General features: G+C 34.9%; 3 protein-coding genes across 5 annotated transcripts in view; all 3 read right to left on the bottom strand.

Annotated features, from left to right (window-relative positions):
* Positions 1 to 969: 969 nt before the first annotated feature.
* LOC107754583 (E3 ubiquitin-protein ligase RNF126-like) lies at positions 970 to 12,419 on the bottom strand. 2 transcript variants are annotated; one of them, XM_016571078.1, is made up of 9 exons: positions 12,242 to 12,419; positions 8,125 to 8,183; positions 7,752 to 7,809; positions 7,175 to 7,410; positions 6,206 to 6,274; positions 6,043 to 6,112; positions 5,800 to 5,893; positions 3,643 to 3,758; positions 970 to 2,054 (listed from the first exon to the last, which is right to left on the bottom strand). In XM_016571078.1, exons 1-9 carry the CDS (start codon positions 12,314 to 12,316, stop codon positions 1,902 to 1,904), a joined length of 930 nt encoding a protein of 309 aa, XP_016426564.1. In that variant the 5' UTR covers positions 12,317 to 12,419; the 3' UTR covers positions 970 to 1,901. The 2 variants fall into 2 exon arrangements, with proteins under 2 accessions (XP_016426564.1, XP_016426565.1); XM_016571079.1 differs by lacking the exon at positions 12,242 to 12,419 and adding an exon at positions 11,762 to 12,170.
* Positions 12,420 to 13,508: 1,089 nt separating this feature from the next.
* The window catches only part of LOC107754582 (ankyrin repeat domain-containing protein 12-like), an 89,365-nt gene continuing 87,664 nt past the window's right edge, over positions 13,509 to 15,209 (bottom strand). Inside the window, exon 14 of the transcript XR_001641600.1 lies at positions 13,509 to 13,528. The gene's annotated coding sequence lies outside the window, so the exon portion shown is untranslated. The remainder of the gene's footprint in view (positions 13,529 to 15,209) is intronic.
* twsg1a (twisted gastrulation BMP signaling modulator 1a) overlaps positions 14,622 to 15,209 on the bottom strand; it is an 11,613-nt gene continuing 11,025 nt past the window's right edge. The window contains exon 5 of one of the 2 annotated variants that reach the window (XM_016571080.1): positions 14,622 to 15,035. In XM_016571080.1, coding sequence (XP_016426566.1) covers positions 14,854 to 15,035 — 182 coding nt within the window. In that variant the 3' untranslated portion in view covers positions 14,622 to 14,853. The remainder of the gene's footprint in view (positions 15,036 to 15,209) is intronic. The other variant, XM_016571081.1, reaches the window with a different exon arrangement.

A 15,209-nucleotide genomic window follows, 5' to 3' on the forward strand; every position in this document is an offset into this window, starting at 1 on the left:
ATATACATATATATATATATATAAACTATGTACATTCATTTAAATAAAGTTAATGTTACTGAAATAAAATATAAACTAATTTCTAATTTTCAGTTAGATTAGGATTAGAATTATAAATTAATACTAAAAATTCGAAGAAAAAAAAACACATACATTTAATCTAATTTAAATAGACAACTATTAACTGAAATAAAATATAAACAAACTTATTTCGAATTTTCAGTTAGTTTAAGTCCTAAGTTTTAAAAATGTCTATTAGAGTATAAATTAGAACAAACCCAGAAACTCTGAGCTTAGTTTGTGTTCGTGATCTGTGGAGAAACCAATGACAGATTTTATGAAACATTTCATCATCAGCAGTGATACATTACATTCATTCAGTCATTCATTTGTTTGTTCTTCTGCTTTATTATGATTTACAAAAACAAACCATTTAACTTAAAATAAGTTAAAAAAAAATGAAAAAATGAATATGTGTGGCAGACTGAGAGAAGACAGCTGAATGTGAGGAGATTTTTTTTTAAAAAGAAAAAAGAAAGAGTGAGAGTGAGAGAAAGCGAGAGAGAGCTTTTATCACGTTATCGGGCCATGTGCCTGTTTGGATAAAGGCCCAAAAAAATGCAGAGTGAAATAGAGAAAATCTATTTCTCTCACGAGTTTTAAGGATGATGCTAAATGTAGAAAATCATATCAAATATTGCCAAAAGAATTCACACGTTTCTGTTTGTTCAATGTTCTAATAATCTTCGCAAAACAAAAACATACTGTGCAAATAAATATTAGGAGAGAAACCTGCACTCAGTGTTTTCCTCAGTCACAGATGTTCTTGGATCACTTGGCTTTTCACAATATGAAGCAGTTTTTTGTTTTTTTTATGTTTTCAATAAATATGTTTTCATATATATGGTTGAATCACACAAAAAAAACATGTCCAGGTTTTATTTAACCCCCAAATCAAAAGAAAATAAAAATGTATTATGCCTAAAATGACTATATTTGAGTTATTTTCATGAGAATTAAGCATTTATTTACCATAATGCATTCAGATGTGTTACTCAGACTCATTACTGTAATGCAGTATTACAATATAAAATGATTTATCAAATTAAAGGCAGTACAACTAACAATATAATCTATAAACATGAATTCAATAATATTTTTTCGTATTTGATTTTTTTTTTTTTGCATTACAGCAAACTGTGCTTTATTGTCATGAAAAATTTATTAAAAAATTCAAAAGTAACAAAAAGTTATTGGTGGTTCTAAAATAGGCTTTAGCATAATAGAGTGTCTTTTTTTTCTTCTGATTTTGAGGTGAAATGTGACTGGTTTTGTGAGATTCACCCATACGCACGTTCACATATCAGCCACTTTTATCCATAAAATAAAAATCAAATGATAAAAAAAGGTTCTATTTGATCGCGTCCCTCTCGAGAGACACAAAGTCTGCTTCTAAAATGCAGTTCGACTCAGTGTGTCTTCAGATCTGGCACTGCGTTGCGTAACATCCTCTTCCTCTTTTCCTCACGCTTTCTGCTGATTAAAACCACGTCACGAGGACAGGTGCCGCCCAAACCTTGAGGCATGACCGCTCTGAAGTTCAACGGTGTAAAAAAAAGCAACGAAACGCTGTCTGAAGCAACAGAAGAGTGTATTTTTCTCTTGGGGGTTTGGCGTGCTCTCTGACCTGTCTGGACCCGCTTCGGGGCTGGTAGAGGTGTGTTAGTAGTGATGGGCAGGTTCCGAGGTTTGCGTTCAGCCCTGGTTCCACCGTGTCGTGGATCCGTCACCGGTGGAGGGGAAACGGTGTGGTGTGGTGTGGGCCAGGCCGACGCGACGTGGCGCTGAGATGATGGTGATGATGACGACGTGTTGATGTGTTCAGGATGTGGGCTGAGCTCTTACGAGTTATTGGTGGAATTCTCGTTGCCTGGAGAGCTGGAGGAGGAAGAGGAGGAGGAAGAGGGGGTGAAATTCATCCCTGACAGGCCAGGCGGATCCGTGGCTGTGTTCTGCCCGCTCAAACTCTTCCTGCACACCGGACACGTGTCATGCTGGGAAACACAGAGACAAAGCGTTTAACTCGCTGTTCTTTTGAACTTTCTACTCAAAGAATCCTGGAAAAATGTATCATGGTTTCCACTAAACAGCACAACTTGATAAGAAATGTTTCTTGAGCAGCAAACCAGCATTTTAGAATGATTTCTGAACAGTTATTTTAGTCTCATTAAGATACTAGTACAGTTTTTATTATAATATTTTGAATTTTATTTTTATATTTTCAGTTTTCATTTTAGTTAGTTTTAGTAATTTTGTTGCGACTTTCATTTTTAAAAGTATTTACTTATTATATATATTTATATATATATATATATAACTACAATAATTAATATATTATATATTTAATATATTTGTTTACATAATTTTACATGATATTTTAATTTTAAATGTCTATATGGATTTCATTCATTTTTATTTCATTTTTAAATTTAGCTAACTAACAACCTTGTTTCCAAAGGATCATGTGACACTGAAGACTGAATAATGCTGAAAATTCAGCTTCGCATCACAAGAATAAATTACGTTTTAAAATATATTATATATTTAATATATTTGTTTACATAATTTTACATGATATTTTAATTTTAAATGTCTATATGGATTTCATTCATTTTTATTTCATTTTTAATTTTAGCTATTTTTTGTCAAAGTAAATGAAGCTAGCTTAAATTTTAAAAAGTTTGTTTTTTATCTTATTTTATTTAAAGTTTAATTTATTTCAAGTAACAGTGTTTTATTATGATTTTAGTTTAAGATTTAGCTAACTAACAACCTTGTTTCCAAAGGATCATGTGACACTGAAGACTGAATAATGCTGAAAATTCAGCTTCGCATCACAAGAATAAATTACGTTTTAAAATATATTCAAATAGAAAATAGCTATTTTAAATTGCAATAATATTGCACATTATTACTGTTTTTATTGTATTTTTTTTATCAAATAACGTGCCATTAAATAATGGAATTCATTGTTTTATTTTATTAAGATCAACATTTTTGATTGAATTGATTTGATTATAGTATTATAATATTAACATTAGAATAGTTAAAGGGGTCATATGATGCGATTTCAAGTTTTCCTTTCTCTTTGGAGTGATTATAATATTAACATTAGAATAGTTAAAGAAAATGTACTGTATGAAAATGAGCTTGAACTTTAGGTTGACGCTAACTCACTGAGCAATGACTAACTTCAGCTCTTTATTCCCATCCTGTCCATTTTCTTGTCATCAAGTTTCTGAGTTTGACAAGAGCATATTTCTAAAAGCCTGGAGTATTATTTTTACACAAGTACTTTTTAATTGCAACACCTGCATATTCATTTGAAGTAGTAACAGAGTTCAAAGGTGCTGTATAACAGGATGAACTCAAACACAGCAGCAGGAGTTATTAGCAGAAATTCAATTAGCAAACTCCTGCCTTTCTGTACAGAACCACGAACCATGAAATTAATGTCACAAACTACAAATTGAAACAGACTTTATCTGGATCACTCATTAACGGACAAATATAAAATGTCAAAGTTGTAAATATTTTGAGTTTAGATGATTAAAAACGCAATAAAAGAGAAGAGAAACACACCTGCTCGAGCCAGGGAACTATACAGTCGTTATGAAAGAGATGATTGCAAGGAAGCTGTCTAACATTCTCTCCTGCGCTGTAGTCTTCTTTACAGACAGGACACTCTAGACCAGCACCTGAACCACAAAACACACACACGTCAGAAATAGCAACACATCACAGATCATCACTATATCACAGTAAGATTCTGATAAGGTCAGTAAGATTTTTCATGCTTTTGAAGAAGTCTCTTCTGCTCATCAAGGTATCAATTATTTGATCAAAAATACAGTAAAAACGGTAATATTGTGGAATATTTTTACAATTTAAAATAGCTGTTTTCTATGTGAATATATTGTAAAATGTAATTTATTTCTAATAATAAATTTATTTATTATTTTACTTACTCAAAACCCTTTTGCCTTCACTCATCCAACCTAATACTCATATTATAAACAGATTCCTTGCCACTGGTTATGTTCCACTAAAAGTAGCTGCCATCACCCCAATCCTTAAGAAGCCTGGTCTTGATAACACAGATCTGAACAATTTTAGACCAGTATCAAACCTCCCATTTGTTGCTTAAATACTTGAGAAGGTAGTTGCAGCACAACTGCAGTCTCATTTAGAGAAACAATCTTTATGAGCAGTTTCAATCTGGTTTTCATCCCTCTCACAGCACAGATACAGCACTTTTAAAAATGGTTAATGATCTCCTTCTGGTTTCTGATTCAGGTGCCCGCAGTATCCTGGTTCTCCTTGATCTGAGTGCAGCCTTTGATACTGTTTGCCACTCTGTACTTCTTTCTCGATTATCTGCTATAGGTATCACTGGTGCTGCTCTTCAGTGGCTAACTTCCCATCTATCGGATAGACAGCAATTCGTTAGGATAGATAAGAATAGATCTCGCACTGTTACTATTTCCCGTGGTGTCCCCCAAGGTTCTGTACTTGGTCCACTTCTATTTCTCATTTACGTGCTGCTACTGGGTCAGATCATCAGACGTCATGGTCTCAATTTTCATAGCTACGCTGATGATATTCAAATCTATTTTACGGTTCAACCCAACTCAGCTTGTCCATCCCTTTCTATGGTTTCCTGTCTTCAAGAACTTAAAACCTGGATGTCAGATAACTTTTTACAACTAAATGCAGACAAAACTGAAATCCTGCTGGTTGGCCCTAAATCACAGAGCTCCTCCCAGCATGACATCTTCATAGATATCGATTGTGTCCAGATTAGGCCCTCAAAAACTGTGCGAAATTTGGGAGTGTTGTTTGACTCTGCATTATGCTTTGATTCACATATTGGTCAGATTGTTAAATCATGCTTTTACCAATTGCGGAATATTGTTCGTATACGTCCCTCACTTAATTTTGGAGATGCTGAAACTATTATCCATCTTTCTGCTCTTCTATTTCTCAACTTCTGTTTGTATGACATAAGACCACCATCATTACTCCAGTCTTCAGTGTCACATGATCTTCAGAAATCATTCTAATATGCTGCTCAAGAAACATTTCTGATTATTATCATTGTTGAAAACAGTTGTGCTGCCCAAAATTTTTGTGGAATCTGTGATGCATATTATTTTTCAAGATTCTTTGATTCTTCTTTGAACAGAACAGCATTTATTTGAAATAGAAATCTTTTATAACATTATAAAATTTCTTTACTGTCACTTTATATCAATTTAATGCATCCTTGCGGAATAAAAGTATGATTTCTTTAAAAAAAAAAAAACGTTGTGTCAGTGTGTGTGTACTTAATATAATGTACTATCTATATACACTGTGAACATGTATATTTATATATTTTACACATTTTTAATACATATCTTATTACACAAAAGTATGATTTTGCACACAAAAAACACCTGAGACATAAATACAGGATCTCTGCCTACAGCAGGTCTGAAGTTTGCGCTGGAAGGCGTGAATCTTTTACAAAGGCAGTGTTTTGACGGCTGCAGTAGATGAGGGCTTCAGAGAGGGTTTTACCATCTGGGATGTCTAACAGTTACCGCTAGAAAGCTAAAGCACATCACGCTGTCAGCATACAGAACCCTCTCTGAGAAATCTCCCAATTCAGCCTGTTTGAAGCAGAGATCAACAGAGATCAACTGTTGCTGTGCTCTAGCAGCTTGTGGTCATGTATCAGACGTCCGTCTGTCTTACCAACGTGCTCCTGTGTTATCTGGACTGTAGGGAGATTCTTAATCTTCTCTTTGTCTGCCGGAGGGGGACCCGTATTTTCAAACTGATTTAATAACTACAGGACGACAACAGGGACAAAAAAAAGTGAGTATGTGATAATACTGTTTTTAAATGCACTGATAGTGTTTGCAATAGCAACACGGGGCTCTGTAGAGTTTCACACCCCTTGTGATTATAAAATAAAGCAATAAGCCGCTTGAGGACCTGTGTTATGATGGCATCTAATCCATTGGCACCCCATGCGTAGTCCATTGGGTTTGAGTGCAGCACTCCCCTGTAGGACAACAGTGTAGAGTCCAGTGATCAGCTGTGGATTGTCAAACACTGAGAAATGATGTAAAAAGAGAGAATTTTATCGGGCACTCACCATGGCCCCATCGCCATGTTTGGCATAGCCGTCGGAGCAATAATTCCATTAACTAACTGCTGAATGATTCTGTGAAAACAAACAAAATGAACATTTCAAAAATTTTCAAATGTAACAAAAACATTTTATTCCACCCTTAAACCTGCCAAAATGCTGATAAACATATATACTTTTTTCTTAGTGTACAGCAGAGATGCCCTAAGCAGGGCCTGCGTGATGACCTTTGATTTGGCCAGCATGCCATATCACGAAAGTAGGGGGAAAATAGGGGAAAAAACCATGCTATTTATAATTTTTATATTTATATTTTTGTTTTAATATATTTTTTTTATTTTATTTTTGCATATATTTTTTTTGCATTCACATAAAATATATAAAAATAATTTAAATTTTTTTTAAATTTGATATATTTTTTTAATTATTTAAATTGTAAATATTTTAATATAGTTGTATATAATGGAATATTTACTTTTGGCACATAGCGAGTTTCATTTTTGGCCTTTCGTATTAAAATGTTTGGACACCTCTGGTTTACAGTAATGGCCATAGCATATTATTATTACTACAGTAATAATATTTAATGAGATAGGGTTCCCCACACCTTTTGACCAATGAATTTTCTAAAGTTGATTACTAGGTAAGGTTTTTAAAAAATACTTTTAAAATGTTATAAAAGAGATTACGATCATAAAAACCTCAGAATTAGTAAAAAAAAAATAATAATAATAATAAATATTAATTTTTATTAATTTCTTTAAAATTATGTTCACTAAATAACATTTGTATATATTATTTTTAAATATATATTTCATCTACTTTTTTTACTTTCAGGCCTGGAAATCACATTTTTAAACTATAGTGGGAATCCAGAATAGATAGCTCTTTAATAAATTCAAAAACTTCAATCAATTCAAAATGTGAAACAGACTGAATAAATCTGCAGTACAGAGTCATCTGCTGAATTCTCACCCTTCTAAAGTGGGTACACCCTCATGCCGCGCTCCTTGTCTCCGGGGAACGTGTCGTCCCCGTGGCTGCCTGGCCCCGTAGCGCTGTCGTGAGGCCATCTCCCGCTCTCTGCGGTTCTCTGCATCACGGTTATCTTCTGCTGACAAACCCGCCCTGAAGTCAAAGCCCTCATCGAAGATCCCCAGAGCAAACTGGCCGTAACCATGCGGGAACGTAAACAAGTGCTGGTCCACATTCTGACGGGGAGAGGTAAAGCTTTCATTAGCCTCAAACAGCCAGTGGTTTCACACACACATGATTTTCTTAATGTGGCGTCTGTGGTTTGCTATGCAATACTGGAGGCCTGGGAGAATATTCATCACTGCTTTCAACAATTTATGCTTGCCATCTATTAACTTTGATAGTCTAAATATATATGTTGCCCTGGATATAAGCAGCCGTTAAATGCATATTGTCAAAGTTTGCATTGTGAGCCAGAAATCTCACTTTTTACTTAATATATATGGACCAAAGTTTGCATGGCAAGTGAACTCAGTGGCCAAAAGCAGTTACCGAGATACAGTGGATGACAGCTCACCTCAAACGAGGGCCGGTTCTGATCATTAGAGGCTGTAGATGTGGACCCATTCTCTGCACTGGAAAGAAGAGAAAAAGGTTCAAAGAGAGAGAAAACTTTGGCAAAACAGCAAATGTATATTCAGGAAACTCAGCGTCAACAAAAACTGACAGAAACTATCAAATCTGCACACCATTGTTTTATTTTTCTAATGCATGTAAATATCACATTCACAGCATTTGGAGCTAAACTGCCTTCATCCTGCTGAGGAAATCAATGAGACAAACAGGTTTCCTGATGTGGAAGTTTGGCAAAACCGTAACACTACTTCTGATGTTCCTGTCCAAATGAACCAGTTCTCCAGATGCACGGAAGCAGCAGGTCAGTACTTTACCTTCCCTCTCCAGGCAACTCCTCGATGAAGCCGGACTCACACCGTGGACAGATGTAATCCTGAAAACAGAGGTCAGAACAGCATTTTAACAACTGAATAACTGAATAAACTGAGAAATGTTATTTAAGCAAAATGTTGTCTTGGCACCTAACTGAAATAAATAAATTTACGTTGAAGTACTAAAATTACTAAAAATAAATAAATAAAATAAAGCTAAATAAACAAATAAAACACAATATATTAATATATTAAAATTAAAACTGAAAACAGGGGTCATATGACGTTGATAAAAAATGAAAATTTTTGTGTATTTGGTGTAATGAAATGTGTTTATGCAGTTTAAGGTTCAAAAAAACATTTTCCACATACTGTACATTATTGTTACTCCTCTATGCCCCACCTTTCTGAAACGCGTCAATGGGCAATGTTTTCAGCATTTAATCAGATTTCAGTCAGAAATAACAAAAACTCTGCTTTATAACCATCAAATATGGATAACAAAGATCAACTGAGAAAGTAAGCAATGTTGGTATACTTTTTAAACGTCATAAGCCATTAACAAACAACAGATCAATAGTTAATTAAGTAAAATATTAAATAAAACATTTCATTAAAAGTTTCATGACATGTCTAGTAACAAGAACACTGCTCCGGGTGTGTGTTCACGGTGTGTGTGTGTGTTCACTGCTGTGTGTGTGCACTTTGGATGGGTTAAATGCAGAGCACTAATTCCAAGTATGGGTCACCATACTTGGCCACATGTCACGTCACTAAGAAGAATGTCTACTGACGTTGAGAATTACGCATTACATAATGTTTGTTAATGTTATTAATAAGTAGGGATGGGTATTGTTAAGGTTTTAACGGTATTACTACTCTTACCGATACTGCTTATCGATTCGGTACTTTAACGGTATTCTTATCGGTACTTTTTGTTTATATATATATATATATATATGTATATATATATGACAAATTAAGAGCTGACATATTTTTGTGTGTATTTGATCGATTGGACATGCGCACGAAGCTCAAAGTGTAATTTGTATGTCCGTTTTGGAGCACGCCGCGCGCACACATTTCAGCCTGAGGAACTCTTGTGTGGATTGTGCTTTCAACGTTTTATTATCAAACATGTCCCGCAATTTAGCAACAGTAAAGAAAGATAATGTATATATAGCAATAATAAATGTATGTGTGTTTTATTAATTTCTCCAGTACCGATAGCAGAACCGTTAACGTCAGAGCTTATCGATACTCCGGTCTTTCATAATTTAGCCCCGGGACCGATTAAATACCGGGTTTCGGTATCCATCCCTATTAATAAGAGTATTATTAAACTGTAGTGTTTAGTTTGCAGATCCATGATGACTACTGACATGTGGAAATCATCTGTCATGAAAACACATGAAAAACAGCACAGTCCAATACATAGCGCAGATTAATTTTCTTGCCTGGTTTATACAGTGATCTAAACATAAAAAGAAACTAGATGCAGAAGAGTTTGCCTGATCTGATCAGAAATCTGCGATCCGGACACACGGACCCAGCGCTCGAATTGAGCAGATTTCCACAAAACTGTGATGGCTGTCATTCATAAAGCTCCACACATCTTCAGCCCCTTTACGTGTTTGGATCGGAAATATTTTGCCTAATAGGATATGCTTTCACATAGTACATTTAACACATTTTATCACAAATCATCACAAATGAATTCTGCAGAATTCCCTAAATTATACGTGCAGATTCCGGCTGGTCCTGTATCATGACCTCCAGCTGACCTGCAGCTCTCTGTCCTGTTTGGGCTCTTTCTAGAGGCTCCACACAATAACAGGAGGATAATAACACCACAGAATGATGAAGAGACAAGCAAAAGAGCTTTCTAACGCCATCCATTCTCTTCCCACCCCCCCTCTGAAACCTCATACAAGGAGCGGCACGTGCGGAACAATCTCTGGCCTCATATTTCCTGACAGCTAGAGATGATAGTATGCGTGAAACTGACCAATTAAACAGATCTGTGGTTTAAGATGAACTCCTGACGTGTCCTGGGTCATTCAGACCAAGTGCAGCTGACAGTGAATTAAGGCAGTTTTACGAATAACATCATCCCTCTCCAACCGAATTAGCTTCATTTATTATGAGTGTCAGCAGAAAGTTGTAGAGCCAGAGTGTGTGAGCTTCACTGGCACATGCTGCGTGTTCAAACCAACCAAAAACCACTGGAGAAAGAACCACCAGGCTTATTTTAGTACAATTGAGACACTTTTTTATTTAACTGTTTATTAAAACGAATTACACACTATTTATTAATATTTTTAAATATTTTTAATTTTAACGTTTTTAATGTCTACATAGTTTTATTAATTTTCATTTCAGTTTTAGTTATTATACTAGTTATATAACTAAATTTTAGTTTATATTATTTCAAGTAACAAAAATATATGTGTGTGTGTGTGTGTGTACCTGTTTTTCTATTCTGGTGGGGACTTAAACCTGAATACACACAGACTCATGGGGACTCGTGTCACGGTGGGGACCTAAATTGAGGTCCCCACGGGTAAACAAGCTAATAAATCACACAGAATGAAGTTTTTTGAAAATCTAAAAATGCAGAAAGTTTCCTGTGAGGGGTAGGTTTAGGGGTAGGGTTAATGTAGGGCAATAGAAAATACGGTCTGTACAGTAGAAAAACCATTACGCCTATGGAGAGTCCCCACAAGGATAGCAAACCAGACGTGTGTGTGTGTTTAATGGTTTTAGTTTTATGCTAGTGTCAGGGGCTCTTTTTTTTTTAAAAGATCAAATTTATTTATTTTTTAATCGCAAATCAGATACCAAAACCACATGAAACACAGATCAATAAGACCAATTAGACCAACTTACACATCAACGTGTCAGTTTCATGAGTCAAAAAGACACCGGCAAGAAAACTCGACTGACAGAATTAGTCAGTAATAAACTGGCCTTCAGTAACACAGCAAAGAACATTATCAGACACCTGAACCGTCCACATGTGCTATCAAAATCTCACCAATTTGAAATCAAAGATCATAACCTCATTTTAATACTACAATAATTAGATAACAGTCTAGATAACAGCTGTCTATATCAGAAACCTAAAGCACACATAAAAAAAGCCATCAGCATTTCAACAATTAATAAACCCTGGTTTTCTTAACATTTGATATGACTTGTTAACCAAACTAACCAGTAGCTCTCATAACAATTAGCCTTCTGTCAACTAAACCACATGAATCACAGAAAACCAACCATGAAACAACCTTTGAACAACTTAAACACCTAAACACAGTCTTACAATAAGTAGGCCTAGTTAAAAACACAAAAAAAACTAACCAGCTGATCACATAATAACCAGCCATCTGTTTCACCCAATAACAGATCAAAACACATCACAAACATCAGCATCTAACCAACAGTCTCTTATCATAATTAGTTAATCAAATCTAACTAGTTGATCTCTAATAGCCACCAGCTTTCAGTGATAGGCAATTAAACGACAGGACAGATCAGAGACCAAAATCAGAGCTATGAACATCTGAAACTTTATAGCAGAACGGTATTAATCGCAGAATATTTAACAAATAACATAACTAGGCCTAGTTACCCAGCTAACCTCATAACTAGCTCTCTCTTCAGACCAAGTAAACCACATGATCTACAGATCAGACCAATGAACCACATATGAAACACAAGTCAGACGCATTTTACAAGATTATAACTAAATACCATCATGTCAATATTAAATGATTTACTATGACTAACGTTAGTGAGTGAAAGTACCGAGTTCATGTCATAACAAGCAGTCTTCTGGTTTGACAGGTTATTCAAACAGCAGAGCTCTGGAAAGATCTTTAATCTGCGCTCAGATCTGCCAAGAGTCCGTCTGATTAAACTCTCACCTCTCCAGTTAAGTGTAATTCAATTAAATCCGCATTTTAAACCTGATTGTTGCTATTGGCAACTAGCAGCCTGTTAGCCGTTAGCACAGCCAGCGCGGAGAAACGCGCAATAAAAGAGGCCGTTTGCTCCGTTACACCCATCCATACCGCTTCAGAACGTTCGGGCGAGGCTTGTTAAGACCGCGGCGTCTTACCGGGAGCCGAGGGCTGATCTCTTCCGAGCACCGGTGACAGAAGAACCGGCAGGGCCGCAGGGGAGCTTCCGCCATCTTCGCTGCAGGACCGACTGAGAGCCAGAACGAGGCGAAGTATGGAAGCCCGGACGGAGCAAGAACTAGTGCTGTGCGTACGGACGACGGAACGCGTTTGGGAAAATTCAGGCAGCGACACTCTGCAAAACCTTCTTCTTCTTCTTCTTTTTGTTCAATGGCCGTTCACTCCTTAGGAGTATTACCGCCCTCTGCAAAACCTCTTCAAATCAGAACATGTTATACAGTAAAAAATAAAACATCCTTGAAACAATATAAACTTAGCTTAACATTTTCATAGGACAGGCCAATTTCGAAATATAGAATTTTATTTATTTATTTAACTTTTTAACCACGGTAAAAAAAAAATTTTTTTCAAAAATAACTTTTATTACACATCAGAAAATAAATACGCTGAAAGTGACACCTCGTGGAGAAAGAGGGACTCGACGAATGTATTTTAAGCCATTATAAACTCTAATAAACAGATCCATTTAACCATTTAAAGACCTCATCATGACTGAGTTATGTCAGTTTTCATATACTGTAATAATTTATATCTAATAGAGAGATCTTTTGTTGTGAATATTATAAATGTGTGTAATGCCATTACCATCCTGCAGATGGCGCTAAAGCATTTACACCATTCAGAAACACAACACTGTTCAGTCATTGAGTATTACGTATTTATAACACTTAAAAATAACACGAAAACATAATACTTTAAGAGTTTGAGATCTCCTTTAGAGAAAAATATTTCACAGATCTCTAAGTCAATGAAGTATATAGGCCTCAATTAGTTTTAGATCATTTTTGAAATAAAAAATTATGTATGAAAATGAACAATAAAGATAAATATATAAAACATTAATAATTTCATTCAGTTCAGGGTTATATAAAAACGATATATACATATTTAAAAACAAAATTATTCAAACTTTAACTAAAATTAAAACAGAAAAATATAAAAATAAAAACTAAATCAAAATATTAATAAAACTATAATAGTTATCGACTACAATATTTAGTAATACTAAAATAATTTAAATAATTTTCAGTTATAAAAATAACGGAAATGTATGCAGCAATTTAAGCTCAACTTGAATTTTGCAGCACTTTACTGAACCTCTCAAAGGTTTTAAAGCAAGAATAGTAAAAGTGTGTCTGAAAGTCAGACAAAGAAAGTCTTTGAGGTCACTAGAGAAGCATGCAAACACACACACACACACACACCTGTCAGCTGTGCTGTTAATGAGGTCTGACTGATGCTGACTACATCTGGCTGTCATGATGCATTTATGCCAACTTACATTGAGAGTTTGTCAGAGACGAGAGCTGCGGTGAGGGATTCACACCAGAATAACAGAATAACTGTTCATGTGAACAGGAAATGAACTAGTTTGGAGGACGGCCAATGAACTAGTTTATGGGTAGGTGACATATTGAGAGACTTCATGGAATGTAGTTTTAAAAATTAATTTGCCAGGACTATTTTTAAATAGTAAATATTTTAAATAGTGTCTATAGAATATTTAACAAATATTTTAAAAAGTGAAATGCAAAATTGCAAAATGTTTTTAAAAATAGTGAAAACCTTACAAGTTTCTCAGTTAATAAAATGTGTTCTAAGAATGTTTCCCATTATGTTATGAAAATGCTTTCTGAATGTTCTCTAAATGTTCTTAAAGTCCATTTTTTAAAAATGCATTAAAAAACGTTTTTTTTTCTTTGTTATTCGACATTCCATTTAGTCATTTTGCAAACATTAGGGGAATGTTACTTTTGAATGTTCCCTGAACATTCCGAAACAAGTAGAAACATTTAAAAACGTTACACAAATGTCCAAAACATTTTAGAACAAAAACGTTCTATGAAACAATGTATAAATTACATTTTTGTGCTGATGTTTTGAGAACATTACTAAAGACCAGATAACTTTAAATGAAAATTCTATTAGCATTACTGGAAACATTTTGTTCATAACTTTAAGATAACATAGCCAGAACGTTCTGACAACATGCCCATCTAAAATACACACTTCCCTTTTATATTCAGATATATTTTAACCTAAACTTTGATTGTTGGATAAAATAGCATCCATGTTGTTTTCCATTTGAAAAAAAAAAAAAAACATTTAACTCAAACACTCAAAAAAACTCCAAAACTCAAACTGTATAAAACTGTATAAAAAATACAGATGAAATCTTTTTTCATTTCAAATCATCAAATCAAAATGTTGTACAACAAACAGCAGTGAATGAATTTGAAAACAAACACAACAGTTTACTTTAGTTTTTAATAGTTAAACCAGAAATATGAATATGAAATGGGAACTATATACAGATGGAACATGATTTGAATGAGAATCGACCTCTACATGCTGCTTTAATAATTCACAAACAGTATTGATAACTTACAAAAAAAAAAAAAAAAAAACGGGACCTTATTTTCCAAAAGACAAGAATAAGAAACAAGATCTGTAAACAAGAACAGAAATGGCCAGAAGTGTTTTATACAATAAAACAGCAGATGAAGTGTGTACAGTCAGTGTTGAGCTCTCAGATGAGGCAGTTCATGCATTTGATGGCTTTACTGCCGTAGTCCAGACATTCAGGTCCGATACACTCACAGCAGGCGTTATGAAACCAGCGGTACTTTGATCCGCCCATCGACTCGCAGTACTGCTTACACTGACGGATGGACACGCAGTCATCAAAGTAGACCACCGTACACAAGGCATCTGAGGAATGAGAGCAGAGCCAGAGGAACACATCACAGACGAGCATGTGTAAACCAGAGACACGCCAGAGATGAGAAGAGAAGAGCAGAGCAGAGCAGAGCAGAGCAGAGAAGAGAAGAGATGAGATGAGATGAGATGAGATGAGATGAGATGAGATGAGATGAGATGAGAAGA

Source organism: Sinocyclocheilus rhinocerous, unplaced genomic scaffold, assembly GCF_001515625.1.
Source record: "Sinocyclocheilus rhinocerous isolate Xijiao unplaced genomic scaffold, SAMN03320098_v1.1 scaffold472, whole genome shotgun sequence".
NCBI lineage: Eukaryota > Metazoa > Chordata > Actinopteri > Cypriniformes > Cyprinidae > Sinocyclocheilus > Sinocyclocheilus rhinocerous.